At 42.8% G+C, this 16308-nt stretch overlaps 1 protein-coding gene across 1 annotated transcript; it reads right to left on the bottom strand.

The window, feature by feature from the left end:
• Window positions 1-927: 927 nt before the first annotated feature.
• LOC101693781 (pepsin B) lies at window positions 928-9424 on the bottom strand. Its single transcript, XM_045081913.1, has 9 exons — window positions 8232-9424; window positions 7623-7779; window positions 6349-6466; window positions 5733-5851; window positions 4861-5060; window positions 3461-3583; window positions 2402-2549; window positions 1451-1549; window positions 928-1223 (listed from the first exon to the last, which is right to left on the bottom strand). Exons 1-9 carry the CDS (start codon window positions 8285-8287, stop codon window positions 1071-1073), a joined length of 1173 nt encoding a protein of 390 aa, XP_044937848.1. The 5' UTR covers window positions 8288-9424; the 3' UTR covers window positions 928-1070.
• Window positions 9425-16308: the final 6884 nt, after the last annotated feature.

Below are 16308 nucleotides of genomic sequence, written 5' to 3'. Positions count from 1 at the left end.
ATCACTCCCACACATCTAGATGGAGAATTCTTTGCATCTTTCTTCCCAGGTACATCCTTCTAATTACATTTCTTGCAAGAATTTTGGGTCCCAGAGCAGTACCTGTTTTTACCTCCTTAAAGGTGGCATTACTGCACTGCCGATGATTGTTCATAACCTACTGTGGATTGCAAGTTCAGGCCCTGGGCTTGCTTCAGACAGGAAACATACTCACAAGCAATAGGCTGATAGAAAATTCCTAGTGAGCCAACATCACGTCTCATTTGTGATCACTTACCTTCGTGGCTTACAGAGCAGACTATCATATAGCAACATGATAAAAATACATAATACATCAATCTGGATCTGACTTTAACAGTAACTGTATGATTACCCATCCACACCTCACTTTCTTCCACTATAAAATGAGATTGGGTTTCAAAGCTCAAAAGCTTTCAGGCCAGGCAGATAAAGTCATACGTGAGCAGGCTGAGAGCACCCATAGTGAGTAGGGAGGAATGGGTCTGTGAAAACATAAGATAATCCCAACATGCATTAAAATTGTTTTGCTAACCTACAAAACTAGAAACAAAACAATGTCCAAAAAACCCACTGTGTTGTCTGATCAGGCCTGGCCTCTGAGCACCCGTTTGGAATATTCTCAAAGGTTTCTTTTTCTTCTCTAACTTTTAAGAATGGAGAGAAGAATGTGTTAGAAGAGAACGTGCTGGGAGGACTGGTCACCTCCGCCAGAATACCTCATGTAGGTGCTACTGTGTCCTTAAAGTCTGTGCTGTGGGTCTTCACTCAGAGACCGCAGCTCTGTGTTTTTGCCCATTGGTCAATTCACAGATCCCCCAAAGAATTGTTGCTAATGAACTTAGAATAAACTACTCAAGCAGAACACAAGGAAGACATTTAGAAGAAACAGCAAAGACTATTTGGAGATTCTTGATTTATTAGTTGCAGGAAGTAAGATTCTAGTACACAGAGGGATCAGACTAGTCTAAAATGCTGCTGTCAGCCCAGAGAACCAACAGGGCAATCCCAGAGTCTTGCTGGGAAGGAGGAGACAGCTGCCTTTTGCTGTTCTACTTAGAGAGGGCAAAACCCATCCTGTTGTTCCCCATGTCGTAGATAGTGTAATATTCCTTGAGGAAGACATCTCCCAGAGTCCACAGGGGCTGCCCAGTGGGGGAGGGCAGATAAGTGGCCTCAATCCCAAGGGTGCAGTAGCCATTGTTCTGCAGAGACAAAGGACATGAGGATATAATCAGGTGCATGAGGAGCCTTTTCCCACAGGTACGTCCCACCCTATATTCCACAACACCTGTGGCGTCTCTGGCTTCTTGTTCACCCTCAGTCCTGCCACTGGTGGATCCCCATAGGTGCTCAGATGTGAGCTGGGACATGGAACAGCTGTTTGGACCCATCCAATCCCATTTCCCTGGAGCCTGGGGTGCATACGTACGTTGAGGACATAGGCAGAGGGAGGCAGAGGTAATGGAGACCCGCTGATGACGAAGGTAATGGTGGGGAATTTCTGTATGGAGTTGCAGTCGACCACAAACTGAGAGAGAGGGGAAGCAGAGCTGTAGAGTGCCAGGGGGCTGGGGGCCTAGACAAAGGGCCCGAGTCTCCCATTCCCTGTGAAACTCTTTTCCTGACCTTCCAGCAGAGGTCTACTGAGAGCGTGGAAGGCAAAGCCTGATTCCCAGGTACAACACTACCCAGAAGCTTTTGCTTTCCTGGGCCTCCTTGGACACATATCAGCTCTGAGATTTTGGTTGTATTGATATGGCTATAAGGAGTCAGGCTCATTTCAGAACACAGATTTCTATTGCCAGGAAGTCCCACTTACAGAGAAGAAGCCTGGGCACATTCAGTGTGAAACACGCTCTCACACAATTCATATCCACACTAGTGTGCACCTATCCATGTGCTCAAATCACACACACACATACACACACCCCGAGGACCAAGATTTTGTCTGATTAGCTAGACTCTTGCATGCAGGAGGAGCAAACTACAGAAGCACATTTAAGGGAACAGGTTTGGGCACAGGAGGCTGCTCAGAGTAAAAGCCAATGGAGTATTCCTAGGGAAGAAGGAAACCCAAGTGGACTGGAGAAGTACAATATGCCTGACTCTGTTGTGTACAGTCAAATGACAGTGGCCACACCAAGGTGAGATGTGTTCCTAGGGCTTGCAATGGAACAGCCACCCCTCCTGACAACCATTCAGCCCATACTCATAGTTGGGGTTGGTATTTCCCCCCTCCCTTACCCCTCCTTGACTGAAAGGTCATGCTGTGTCCCCACCTGATCTGACCCACCAGGGCTCAGTTCCCCCCACAAAACACCTCCTCTTGTGCTGAGGCTGTGTGGATGTACAGAGAAACCCTTGGCTTCTGGTTACTCACATCACCATTCTGAGCCTCCTGAGCTCCAGTTTCCTTTAGGAAGGAGCCTATGAACTGCTGGGGAACAGCTAGCACATAGGTCCCTGTGTCCACAATGGCCTGGCAGCCCTGGGAGCACAAGCCAGTGGCTTGGTTACCGACGAGAAACCTGAGGAAAACACCAGTAGAAGAGAATCAAGTTCCTCTGCCACAATCATGTGCAATGTCAACTGATAAGTGGTCATATGGTCTTGAATAAAGGCCAAAGAAGTATATCTTTAATTGGTGGTGATGGAGATTTCCTGAAGGCTTGGAGTGTAAAAGTAACTGGTTCATGGCCCTGAGCTCTGGGAGAAGATATGCTTAGACTAGAATTTAGAAATTTGTGAAATGTGTGGGGCGCCTGGGTGGCTCAGTAGGTTAAGCCGCTGCCTTCGGCTCAGGTCATGATCTCAGGGTCCTGGGATCGAGTCCCGCATTGGGCTCTCTGCTCGGCAGGGAGCCTGCTTCCCTCTCTCTCTCTCTGCCTGCCTCTCTGTCTACTTGTGATTTCTCTCTGTCAAATAAATAAATAAAATCTTTAAAAAAAAAAAGAAATTTGTGAAATGTGTGACTTTGGTATAGTTACTGAATCTCTGAGCCTTGATTTCTTTATCTGCACAATGAAATACACTACTGAGCACTTTACAGTGTTTAGTGAAATATACATACAATAATACATATAAAATATTTAGCACAGTATCTGGCACATAGAAAACATCAGTGATAGCTGTTACTTTTACTGATGAAGGATTTGTTAAAGATTGAGCTATTTGGGACAATGAAGCTTCCAGGAACAAAGACATGGATTCACAGAAGCCAACGAATAACCAACCTGCTGACATGATAAGGCTCAGTGATAAGTCAGAAAACTCATTCAAGAGCTAGATGCCAGAGTCTACTGAGCTTCAGAAACAATCAGCCTGAGGGTTTGCTGATTCTTTCAGAAGTGTGTACTAATGCAAGAACAGGAAATATTCCCACACTGGAGGAACATCCTAGAGGTATACACAATCCATAGGAATTTTCCCCTGTACTTACTCATCAATGGCAACCTGCCAGTACATTTCCCGAGTGACTGGAGCCCAGATGATCTCACCAGAATAAAATTGGGAGTTTGAACCTCCCAGGATGAGCTCTCCACCATACTCATAGGTTGGTTGGCTATGGAGAAAGGGAGAGAAGCATGAATTCCCACAATACACATCATCAGGCATCTCCTTCCTCCCCTCTCAACATCCCTCTCTTCAGACCCACAGGAACCACAGGTCGAGGGGTCTTGTCTTCTAGTCTGCTCTTTAGACTCCACTAGGTTCAAGGCACAAGGGAGAGGAGACTTCTCAGAGGAAAACTCAAGAGCAGAGAATTGGAAACACAGACCATGTCCATAAAAGAGGAGACAGAATTAAAACCATGCCTCTGAAAAGAGACTACAAAGTCATCCCAGGGAAACCCTCCTAGAGACAAAGTCAGAACAAGAAGAAACACCTCAGGGGGTACCTAGAATGGTCTGACAGAATGAGATCTCCCGTGTTCAGGGAAGGGGATGCTTTTGTCATGCTCAAGTTGGTAACTAGACAGTGTTAGGGGATTTGGGCCTCTTCTGTTCCCTACCCTGGCCCAGTAAGTAAACTTATCCATGAAAGTTCAAAGCCAGTAGAGTAGGAAAGGTACTGGATCTGTGACCAAAATACTTGTGATTGAGTCATGGCTTCATGCCTATCAAACCTTGCTCAGTATTGACCACCTGTTTAAGCCTACATTTCCTCCAGGAAAAAATTGGGCTAATGAAAAGATTTTTGAGATGTCATGTGAAGTAATAACTGCAGGTACTCTCTCTCAAAGATGTTATTACAAATATTATTTATTATAATTATCTTTATTATAAATTTGATTTTACTATATTAGTAAGTAATCATGTGGCTTGTTCTAAAGCTCTACAGATACACAAATCTAAACAACAATGTCCACATTTATCTAATTATATCTTAGGGGACTGTAGTTCATTTAAGGAAAGGGTCATCCTATCGCTGTGACCTAAATTAATATTCTTCTAGTGCAGGGGCACCTGGGTGGCTCAGTGGGTTAGGTGTGTATCTTTGGCTCAGGTCATGATCTCAGGTCATGAGGTCCAGCCCTGCATTGGGCTTCCCTGCTCAGTAGGGATCTGCTTCTCCCTCTCCCTCTGTTCTTCCTCCCTGCTCATACCCTCTCTCTGTCTCTCTGTCTCTCTCTCAAATAAATAAACGAATTCTTCAGGAAAAAACCTCCTCTAGTGCATCAAAATAAAATTCCCACAAAAATGTAATTATGAATTTTCAGAAATGCATAAACATCTTGTGTCAAGATGTGTTAAAATCTTGGCCTTGTCTGATATTAACTTGCTGAAAGCTCCTACATTGCCTCATTTTCTGAGACCTACCCAGGGCAAGGGTGCTCACCGAGAGAAGTAGAAGCTGAAGATGGGCTGGGTGAGCTGGCCTTGCTGAAGCATGCTCTCCATGACTGTTGGGCTACTCCCCACTGCCAGGTTGGGGTAGGCCATTCCAAGGATACCATCAAAGTTTGCATAATAGAAAGGGTTGCTGGGTTCAACCTCACTCAGACCAAATAGCTGGTTCTTGATGACGATGTTCTGAACCTGGGACAAGCAGAAAGAAAAAATTAACAACTCGGGTGGACAAAGTCTTCCCAGACTTGGGTGCCCAGGGAATAGAATGTACACTTTTCTAGGGAAGTTGGCCTCTTTCATGCTTAGTTCAACCATGGGTGGGGTCTGGAAGATGAAGGGATTCAACATCACCCAACCATATATGGCTTGGAAAGAAGAGTGTGGGTATTGGGGAAGCAGAGGTCATTGTGTTCTGGAGTTAGAGTTTGCACTTCCATGGACAGTGAAAAGACAGTGGCTGATTTTATTTTGAACAATCCATGTGCACAAATGACATAGGAACTATGAGTGCTTGATGTAAAGAAAAGAAAATAGTGAAAGGAAGGTCTTCAAATACCTACAGTAAAATCATGTGGAGAAGGAAGCAGATGTGATCCATGTGGCTGCAGAGGGCAGCTTAAAACCAGGGAGCAAAGTCAGGGGAGGCACAATGTAAAGAGCTCCCTGCAGTCAGGACTGCTGGGGAAGCAATCCCGGTCTTGGGAGAAATGTTTTGATTAAATGGCCTTTAACATCCTTTCCAAACATCAGTTTCCAGGAATTTGTACCTATTTAGTAATCATGGGTCTCTCTGAGAGCTTTATGCTCTGAAAAAGGGGAGCCAAAGAGCAGACCCACAGAAGAACTGAGAATAGCACTTACATTCACAGTGTCATATCCCAGGAGCACAGTCAGGCTGCCACTTCCATAACACAGTGTATAAATTTGCCCATTGTTTCTGTAGGTAGAGGAACTGCTAGGATCGAACGTGTTGTGATTGGCTATGCAAGGATAGAATGGAATGTTAAGGTCAATACATTTTCCAAAATACTTGGAGGACACTTATCCTTGATGGCCTGAGACCATCAGACAAGGCTGGGACTGGGCTTCAGTCTCAGATCCTTTTGCTAAAGATAATCTGTAGCCACAGAAAAGTCTGTCCCCTTAGGAAACAGATGTCATCCCTTCCTTCCTTTTCCTGAGGGATGGATCAAGTCAAAGTGCCAGGAATTGGGGCCTACAGGAGAAAGCTGAGGAAAGGGAACAATGTAGAAAAGAATGGAAGCCTCGGTCTATTTCTGCTGTCTCTCTCCAGAACTGTAGCACCGGTGAAATGTAGACCAAGGTCAAGATTTCCAGATGGTCTGAATTTAAGGAGGATGAGATCATGGGTATGCACCAAGAACTCTGGACTTGGGTGCTGAGATTATGCCCAGTCCTGACTCTGCCCTGCTCTCTGCTCCTCTCCACGGGTGGGTGATAATGGTGGTATACTCACAGCAGGCCTGGCTCTGGCAGTAGGTAGAGGGCACCCACAGGTTGGAGGAGCCTGTGTCAAAGAGGACCAGGAAATTTTGTGGTGGTGTCCCAATGCTGATCTCTCCAAAGTAATAAGACTGCAAAGAAAAGTTTTTCATTCTCATTAAGCAGACAAATTTTGTCCTAAGAATGGGGAAGAAGCTGACTCACTAGAAACCACATTTTGGCAAAATCATTTTCTTGGGGTATAAGTAGCTTCTCCTCCAATGGGCTCTTTTTCCCATCTAGAGCCATATTTCTCTCAATATTCCCCCATTTTCATCCCCAAATTCAAGGCTTTGACTGGATGAGAATTAGTCTGGCAAGCCAATCTCTTCTTCCAAAACCATTTTCTACCTTGTATCACATGATAACTCCATGGATTTACCATTCTATGCCAGAACATGCAAAGTTGGAGAACTAATCACTTTTTCTCCATTTCCAGTGTCCATCCTCCCTCCCCACATCACACACACACACACACACACACACACACACACACACACACATGCTTCTTTCTTGCCCAGTGTTAGATATTTCTCCACCATTCTCCTCACTCTGGTCACACAGGAGCTAAGACACCAGGAAGTCTAGAATGAGAGGTAGCATGGAAAGCAAGAAGAGAACTTCACTGAGACACAGTTTAAGTTTTAAGTGAATTCAGGCCAGTTATGTAACATACCTGCCTCTTCTTCCACCAGCTACAGAAAGTGAAAGTCGAAATAGGAGATACTTAGGGTGGCTTCTAGATCTGACACTCATGTAACATCTCACTAAGCACAGGCCATAGGACACCAGTGTGTTGAGATGCCCTGAGCAGACACTGCAGCCTTGAGAACACTCAAGCACTTGCTTTGAGTACCAGTATATGTTTCCAAATGGGAAGATATATGGCATCTGAAGCCACTGGAGATTTGCCTGGCAGCTTTGCATGTGGTTTCCTTCTTTCCCTTGCAGCCCATCACTAGGATGTCCTTTGGCTCTCTCAATTGACTTCAGTATGGTCACTGTGAATCTCATAACCATATAAATGGAGCTTTAGAGAGTGAGTCAATAATGCGAGGAATGAAGGAAGGAAAGGGAATACTGCAGTGTTAAGGGGTACCAACTCATAACTTACCCAGATACTTTCCATAGAAGGTGAGACTTAGGTTTAGTAAAAAGTCCAAAATCAGAGCTAATGAGAAGTCTAAATAAGTATCCAAGAATGGTTCTTGGCCAAGGGTTATGGACACCACCTCCCCCTTCACTTACATTCAGGTAATTGGTGAAGGGCTCATAAGCAACAGCATCATTATTGTAAAGATACTTGGCACCTGGGTCGACCTTTGGGTGGTTCTTCAGGAATGTGTCTAGTACACCCCGCTCTTTCATCACCTGGCGGATGGACTTGCCTTTCTTCAGAATGATTCTGCAGAGATTAGGACAAACAAAAGGTGTGACCTTCACATTCTCCATTAAAGCAATTCCTTCAATGATCTGGTCTGGAGTTTTCAAATCTCCTTAGTACTCTGAAAATCCACTGCAACATATATTTGGGTTTTTCTACTTACATATTGTTTTCACAGAATAAATTTTTGTTTATCTGAAGTCCCTCCTATAAACTTGGGACACGAATCCTGTTTCCCTCTTTCTTGGCCAACACAAAACCAATCCACCCTTACATACACACACACACACACACACACACACACACATACACACCACATTCATCTATCCATCCATCCATCCATCCATCCATCCATCCATCTATCCATCCATACATCCATTTTAAGTCATGGTTCCCTGGGTTTTCAGTTAATGGTACCAAGACAAAATATGATTGCCTTTCCAAAAGATCTGCAGCTGAATCCTCATACATACCTTTCCACACCCTCTGAGAGGTGTAGACAAATCAAGACCAAGACCAGGATCTTCATGGTGCTGATTTTGGTGGCCCCCCACACACAACAAGACACAGCGGCACACCCAATGTGTAGGACACACAGAGTGAGACTGGGTCTCTCTTTTATACTCTGATCTCCCTGCACTTTTCACCTGTAGGCACGTGGTCTTCTTAGCCTTGTACCAACCTGTGCCCCTACACATCTATGGATTCTGTTTGTTTTTCCTCCTGGCAAGAATTATGGCCTTTAATATCCACTCTGTAGTCAACTTAAGAAGTGATTAGTGACTTTGCTGATGGAATCCAAAGATTAGGATGTGATAGCAAATGGGAAATGCACTGGAGACAAAGGATCCTGGTGCCCACATCTAGTGGAAAATGGGTGCTGGCACCTTCTGCCAGAAAAATGGAACAATTTGTTCTTTGACTCCAAAGTCCATGTGCTTTTGGAGATTTGCAGTAGATTTACATTTCTTCTTCTCCTTTTCCTTCCTGTTCCTCTCATCAGACTCCTCTGTAGTCTTCTAATGTGATTCTCATGGTCCATGACACTCTGATCTTCATTTTCAATTTCTTAGTTCACAATTAGCCAACATATATGGATTGTCTACTCTGCACTTACCTCTGCACTAAGCTCTGGGAGTACAAAGAAAATTCAGAAATGTTCCTCCTATGCAAGGTCAGCATCCTGCCTAATGACTGACAAAGAATCTGATTATGAGATGATGTGATCACTCTAGCATCCAAATGTCTGTTGAATGAATGAGAATGATAAGAACAGTATTCATAAAGCAAGCAGAGGCAGGAAGTGACAGCTCCTTTGGAGGCATGGAAAAGCCTTCAGAGAAGAGGTAACTTGAGTTAGGATCTTCCTGGTTGGTAGATGAGAAAGTAAGGAAAGTGGAAAAGCCACTGGAGGCAGAAGCAAAGCCTGAGCAATAGCACCCAGAAGTGCAGTTGGTGTCATGGAACACTGTGACTAGTGTGGCCACAAGAGCACTTCTCAACATGGCTCTTCACAAGCCAAGACCCATCCAAAGGACCTGCACTGGGTCTGCACAGTCCTCATCATGCCACTTAGCTCTGGAAATTATTTTCTACTCAGGCTTCTGTTGCAAAGGAAAGAACTATAATGCTAAAAATAGGAATACTCTTGATTCTGCAAAACTACATTAAAGCAGCATGTGTTTAGTATACACAATATTTTAACTTCTTATTCTTATTATTTTTTTATTATGTTATGTTAGTCACGTGTTCCAAGTTTCATTGTTTGCATATAACACCTAGTTGCCCATGAAATACGTGCCCTCCTTAATACCTGTCACAGGGCCAACCCATCTCTACCCCCTTCCCTTAAAACTTTCAGTTTGTTTCTCGGAGTCCAGCCTTTCATGGATTATCTATATCTCCGATTTCCCCCCCTTCATTTTTACCTTCCTTATTCTATTCCTATTTTTACCTTCCTTCCACACTATTCCTGATGTTCCACAAGTAAGTGAAACCATATGATAATTGGCTTTCTCTGCTTGACTTACTTCACTCAGCATAATCTCCTCCAGTCCCATCCATGTTAATGCAAAAATTGGTTATTCATCCTTTCTGATGGCTAAGTAGTATTCCGTTGTGTATATGGACCACATCTGCCTTATCCATTTGTCTATTGAAAGACATCTCTGCTCTTTCCACAGTTTAGCTATTGTGGACATTGCTGCTATGAATATTGGGGTGTTTATGTCCCTTCTTTTCACAACATCTGTATCTTTGTGGTAAATACCCAGTAGTGCAATTGTTGGGTCATAGAGTTGCTCTATTTTTAATTTTTTGAGGAACCTCCACACTGTTTTCCAAAGTGGCTGCACCAACTTACATTCCCACCAACACTGTACGAGGGTTCCCATTTCTCCACATCCTCTCCAACATTTGTTGTTTCTTGCCTTGTCAATTTTTGCCATTCTAACTGGTGTAAGGTGGTATCTCACTGTGGTTTTGATCTGACCTCTTTGATTAGGTTTATTCTAAGGTAGCTTATGGTTTTTGGTGCTATTATAAATGGAATCAATTCTCTAATTTCTCTCTCTACAGTTTCATTGTTAGTGTATAAGAAAGCAACTGATTTCTGTGCATTGATTTTATATCCTGCCACATTACTGAATTGCTGTATGAGGTCTAATAATTTGGGAGTGGAGTCTTTTGGGTTCTCCACATAAAATATCATGTCATCTGCAAAGAGAGAGAGTTTGACTTCTTTGCCAATTTGAATACATTTTATATCTTTTTGTTGTCTGATTACTGTTATTAGGACTTCTAGTACTGTGTTGAACAATAGTACCAAGAGTGGGCATCTTAGTCATGTTCCTGATCTTAAGGGAAAGGCTCTCAGCTTTTCCCCATTGAGAATGATACTTGCTGTGGGTTTTTCATAGATGGATTTTGTGAATAGGGATAGAGGAATGTTCCCTCTACCCATATACTCTGAAGAGTTTTAATCAGGAAAGGATGCTGTATTTTGTCAAATGTTTTTCCTGCATCAATTGAGAGGACCATGGTTCTTCTCTTTTCTCTTAATAATTTGTTCTATCAGATTGATTGATTTGCAAATGTTGAACCACCCTCACATTCCAGGGATAAATTCTACCTTGTTGTGTTGGATAATCTTTTTAATGTACTATTGGATTCTATTAGCTAGTATCTTATTGAGAATCTTGGCATCCATATTCATCAGGGATATTGATCTGAAGTTCTCCTCTTTGATGGGGTCTTTGCCCGGTTTTGGGATCAAGGTAATGCTGGCCTCATAGAAAGAGTCTGGAAGTTTTCCTTCCCCTTCTATTTTTTAAATTTAATTTAATTTATTTATTTGACAGGTAGAGATCACAAGTATGCAGAGAGACAGACAGAGACAGAGAGGAGGAAGCAGGCTCCCTGCTGAGCAGAGAGCCCGATGTGGGGCTCCATCCCAGGACCGTGAGATCACGACCTGAGCCAAAGGCAGAGAGGCTTAACCCACTGAGCCACCCAGGCACCCCTCCTTCTATTTTTTGAAACAGCTTCAGAAGAATAGATATTATTTCTTCTTTGAATGTTTGATAGAATTCCCCAGCGAATCCATCAGGTCCTGGACTCTTGTTTTTTGATCATTGCTTCAATCTCGTTACTAGTTATTGGTCTAGTTAGGTTGTCAATTTCTTCTTGTTTAAGTCTTAGAAGTTTATAGTTTTCAGGAATTCATCCATTTCTTCTAGGTTGCTTAACTTATTGGCATATAGCTGTTGATCATAATTTCTGATGATTGTTTCTATTTCCTTGGTGTTAGTCATGATATCTCCCCCTTTCATTCATAATTTTATTACTTTGGGTCCTTTCTCTTTTCTTTTGGAAAAATCTAGCCAGTGTTTATTGATCTTATTAATTCTTTCAGAGAGCCAGCTTCTAGTTTCATTGATGTTTTCTACTCTATTTCTGGTTTCTAATTCATTGATCTCTGCTCTAATCTTAATTATTTCCCTTCTTGTGCATGGGTTAGGCTTAATTTATTGTTGATTCCCTAGTTCTTCAAGGTGTAAATAGAGTTTGTGTATTCAGAATTGTTCTTTTCTTTTTCTTTTTTCTTTTTTCTTTTTTTTTTTTTTTTTTTTTTGAGTGAGTGAGTGAGTCTTGGATGGCTATGTATTTCCCCCTTAAAATCACCTTTGCTATATCCCGTAGGTTTTTGGACTGATGTGTTTTTGTTCTTATTGATTTTCATGAATTGTTTAAGATCTTCTTTGATTTCCTGGTTGACCCAAACACTCTTGAGCAGGATGGTCTTCAGTTTCCCAGAGTCTGAGTTTCTTCCAAACTTTGTCTTGTGATTGAGTTGCAGTTTTAAAGTACTGTGGTCTGAGAATATGTGGGGAATTATCTCAGGCTTTTGATATTGGTTGAGACCCAATTTTTGACCCAGCATGTGGTCTATTCTGGAGAAAGTTCCATGTGCCCTCGAGAAGAATGAGCCTTCTGTTGTTCTAGGGTAGAATGTTCTGTATATATCTATGAGGTCCATGTGGTCCAGTGTGTCATTCAAAGCTCTTGATTCATTGTTGATTTTCTGATTAGATGATCTGCCTATTGCTGAGAGTGGAGTGTTAACTTCCCCTACAATTAACGTATTATTATCAGTATGTCACTTTATTTTGATAACTGTTGGCTTATGAAGTTGTCTGCTCCCATGTTGAGGGCATAGATACTTGGAATTGTTAGAGCTTCTTGTTGGATATATCCTTTAAGAATGATATGGTGCCCTTCTGTATCTCTGACTACAGCCTTTAGCTTAAAATCTATTTTTTCTGATATGAAAATTGCTACCCCAGTCTTCTTTTGCAGTCCATTGGCATGAAAGATGGTTCTTCATCCCTTCACTTTCAGCCTGGATGTATCTTTCAGTTCAAAATGAGTTTCTTATAGACAGCATATGGACGGGTTCTGTATTTTTATCCAATCTGTAACCCTGTGCTATTTTGTGGGAGTATTTAGGTCATTCACATTGAGAGTGATTATTAAAAGATATGATTTTATAAAAGATATGCTGCCTGTGAGGTCCTTGTTTCTATAGATTGTCTCTGTATATTTCTTTTTCTATATCACTCTGGGTCTTTCTCATTTTATAGAACCCCCCCTTAATATTTCTTAGTGGTGACATTTTCTTTCAGCTTTTGCTGGTCTTGGAAGCCCTTTATTCTTGGCTGTATGTTCTTCTCATTTAGTACTCTGAATATGTCTTGCCAGCCCTTTCTGGCTTGCCAGGTTTCTGTGGACAGGTCTGATGTTATTCTGATGTTCCTCCCTCTGTACATAAGGAACCTCTTCCCCCAGTTGCCCTTAAGATATTTTCCCTGGCTTTAAGATTCACGAGTTTCATTATTACATGCCTGGGGGTCAGTCTGCTCTTCTTGATCTTGGAGGTATTCTCTCTGCCTCTAGAACATAAATACTTGTTTCATCCCCCAGATTAGGGAAGTTCTCAGCTAGGATTTGCTTAAATATATCTCTGGTTCTCTCTCTCTCTCTCTCTCTCTGTACCCCCTCAGGGATTCCAGTAATTCTGACATTGGAACATTTCATGGCATCATTTATGTCTCTAATTCTGTTTTCATGGACTCTAAGCTGTTTGTTCCAGGCCTACTCCTGATCCTTATTTTCTATCAATTTGTCTTCTAGATCACTAATTCATTCTTCTGTCTCTTACTCTAGCTGTCAGAGTATCTAGATTTGATTGGATCTCATTGATTTTAAGTTCTGCCAGATCAGCTCTCACTTCTGCCCTTAAAGAATCTATGTTGTCATTAATGGTTTTCTTCAACCTAACTACTGTCTGCATAACCGTTACCCTGAAGTCTATTTCTGACTTCTTGCTTATATCCATATCCATTAGATATCCATTCCTGTGGAAGAGGTCACAGTCTCTGAAGTTTTCCTGTGTTGGGGGTTCCTCCTCCTAATCATTCTGGTGAGATGTGGTTGAGGGAATGTACAGATTCCAAACTATTGACCACAACCCAAGCAAGATGCACCTGTTTTATAGGGACCTTAGGGTTGTCAACCTCTTGTTCTGACTTCTAGGGAAGGGGCCTGTCATGCTGTTACTCAGGCAACCTTATTTGGTCAGAGTTGCCTTGCCCCCTGCGGGGCAGGGCGGGGGGGGGGGGGGGATGGACTCAGTGAAAACTGATTTGGGGGGCTTTGGTTCTCTGGTGGCTTTCCCTGGTGGCTCTCTGTGTCTTTTTAGAGAGTCAGAGCAGAAGTGACTGTATCCAGCCTCTGTCTCAGAACAGAGAGATCACAGTCTGTTCTCCAGAGAGTCCTCCAGACCACACTAACTCCACTTTTGTCTGTACTGCTGAAAACCACAGCCTCCTGGGTTGTGCACCCCATAGCAGCACTCTTAGCCCTCACTTCCAGGTCCAGGCACGTCTCTGCCCTTTATGCTTCTAAAACTGCCAGCAACCCCCAGGTCACATGCATGCCCCCATAGCTCTAGGTTTCAGTTTGGGGGGCTTCCCTTAAGACCTTTCCCCATGGCTATCAGTCTGCAAGTCTGTGCCTGAGGTGCAGCGTGGGATGCTTTTGAGCTCCTGTGTTATCTCACCTTCCTGATATCTGATATCTTCTGATATCTGTCTGCAGAATCTGCTCCCCACTTCATACCTCAAAACCAGCCACCGGAGGTATTCTGTTGGTATAGAACCTGATATATCTTCTTACATCTCATGCTGATTTCATGGGTGCTCAGAATGGTCTGGTAGCTATCCAGCCCAATTCAGGGGACTGGTTGAAATAGGGTCCCCTATTCTCCACTATCTTGGCTCCCTCCCCTCGACCCATATCTTATAAATTTTTCCACAGTATTTAACTTTTGTTCCATCAAACTATTTATTATTAAGCCTCATAATGATGGAGCACACCATGAAGCATCTGGACCAAACTCTTAGAGCACAGTAGTAGGTGGCTACACTGACATGACTTGATGGTGAGGTGGACCTCATATGCCATGTTAAGTAACATGGACTTTATTCCTTAAGCAATAAGGAGCCATTAATTTGTTTTAATCAAGGAAATAAAACACTTAATGCTTTTTATATATCCTTTACTAATTTCTAGATTGTAGCCTTCTAGAAGCATGTGGTGAAAGAAGCCAGTTTACAAAATGACTCCCTACATAAAGTTGTAGCGGGCACGAGAGAAGTTACTGGAACTTTGTCATGAATCTACCTTGAAGCCTTTGAGCTATGCACAAACCCAAAGAGTTTCCAATTTCACATGCATGCTCTAATATTTCTTTATAGAAAGAAATTATTAGAGGGAAACTAGAAGACCTACAGAAGATATGCTTATATCCACAACTCCCACATATCGACCTTGGACCAGACACGTATTTCATTTACCATTGTAACAACCCAAGAAGCTGATTTAACTTCCCCGTGATCACATAGTGAACCAAAGGCAGATCTGGGACTTCAAGTCCCATTTGCCTCAACTCAACCTGTATCTCAGCATAGCCTCCTCCTCTAAGCCTGGGGTCCTCGTGTTCTCTCTGCCTCAATGTGCACAAAAATATCAGCTTTAACGATAATGACAGAGATTTACATGCAACTTAGTTTTCTGTAGAAAGGGATTCTAACATGTTCTTCCACTCCTATTTGTCCACTGCCTGCCTAGACAATGTAACCCTGCATGCTGCTGCCTCCTGGTGGCAACATTCCTAACTTCACAGAAGCAGAAACAGAAACCTTTCATGGCACTCTTCAAAAGTCTAATGAGAAAGTGACGAAAGCTCCTAACATCAAGTCCACAGCTCACTTTCCTGTGTGGAGATGACTGGTGCCTGCTCATTAGCTACGCCCACTGAGCCTCTGTCCTGCCCCCTTGTCCACCCACCTACAATCTACGAACCATTCCTGGGACATGTCCAGCACACATCTGCTTCTCTGACCTCTTGTCAATCCCTTAACACTGCAGGCTCTCTTACTGCACTTACCAAGTGCAGCAAGACATTAGTACATAAGCTCTCTGCAGCAAGACATTAGTACATAAGCTCTCTGAGTCGGCTTCCTCAGCACGAGATGCCATGCCTGTGAAGCATAGAGCAACCACTCCTTTCTATCAGAAACAAATCGTGGACTACTTGTCTTCTCTGGGTTTAAAGTCTTGTAGAAGCCTGGGTTCTGAAATCTCACCCTCTGTGCTAAGCACAGTGCCTTCCACCCAGAATCATCACTCAAAATTATCTACCAGGAGAGGGAAGAGGGTAGCAAGATACACAGTCTTCCATCCCCACTTATTCAAGGGGTGCTCAGGGACCTTCTCTTCAAGGTAGTTGGTGTATTAGGATGTCATTGCTCTAGCCCTTTCCATTGGTGAAAGCAGGAAATACATTTTTGTATACACATATTTCCGTATCAATCTCTATATGAACTAATCCATAAATATTTTAAAATCATGATTTCCTGCTGATATATCTGAATCCAACACCCCAGGGTTCATTCTTACCTTTCCTTTTTTCCTATCTGTAACTATTTC

The sequence above is a fragment of the Mustela putorius genome, unplaced genomic scaffold (assembly GCF_011764305.1).
Source record: "Mustela putorius furo isolate JIRA1106 unplaced genomic scaffold, ASM1176430v1.1 tig00000585_pilon_pilon_pilon, whole genome shotgun sequence".
NCBI lineage: Eukaryota > Metazoa > Chordata > Mammalia > Carnivora > Mustelidae > Mustela > Mustela putorius.
This window is presented reverse-complemented; position numbering and strand designations above follow the sequence as displayed.

Excerpts from the sequence above, each read along its gene's own strand:
- LOC101693781 (XM_045081913.1), bottom strand. The coding sequence starts at position 8,287 with ATGAAGATCCTGGTCTTGGTCTTGATTTGTCTACACCTCTCAGAGGGT. Across the intron at positions 7,780-8,231 it reads CTCTCAGAGGGTGTGGAAAG|AATCATTCTGAAGAAAGGCA; the intron begins GTATGTATGAGG and ends TAATCTCTGCAG. Across the intron at positions 6,467-7,622 it reads CCTTCACCAATTACCTGAAT|TCTTATTACTTTGGAGAGAT; the intron begins GTAAGTGAAGGG and ends TTTTCTTTGCAG.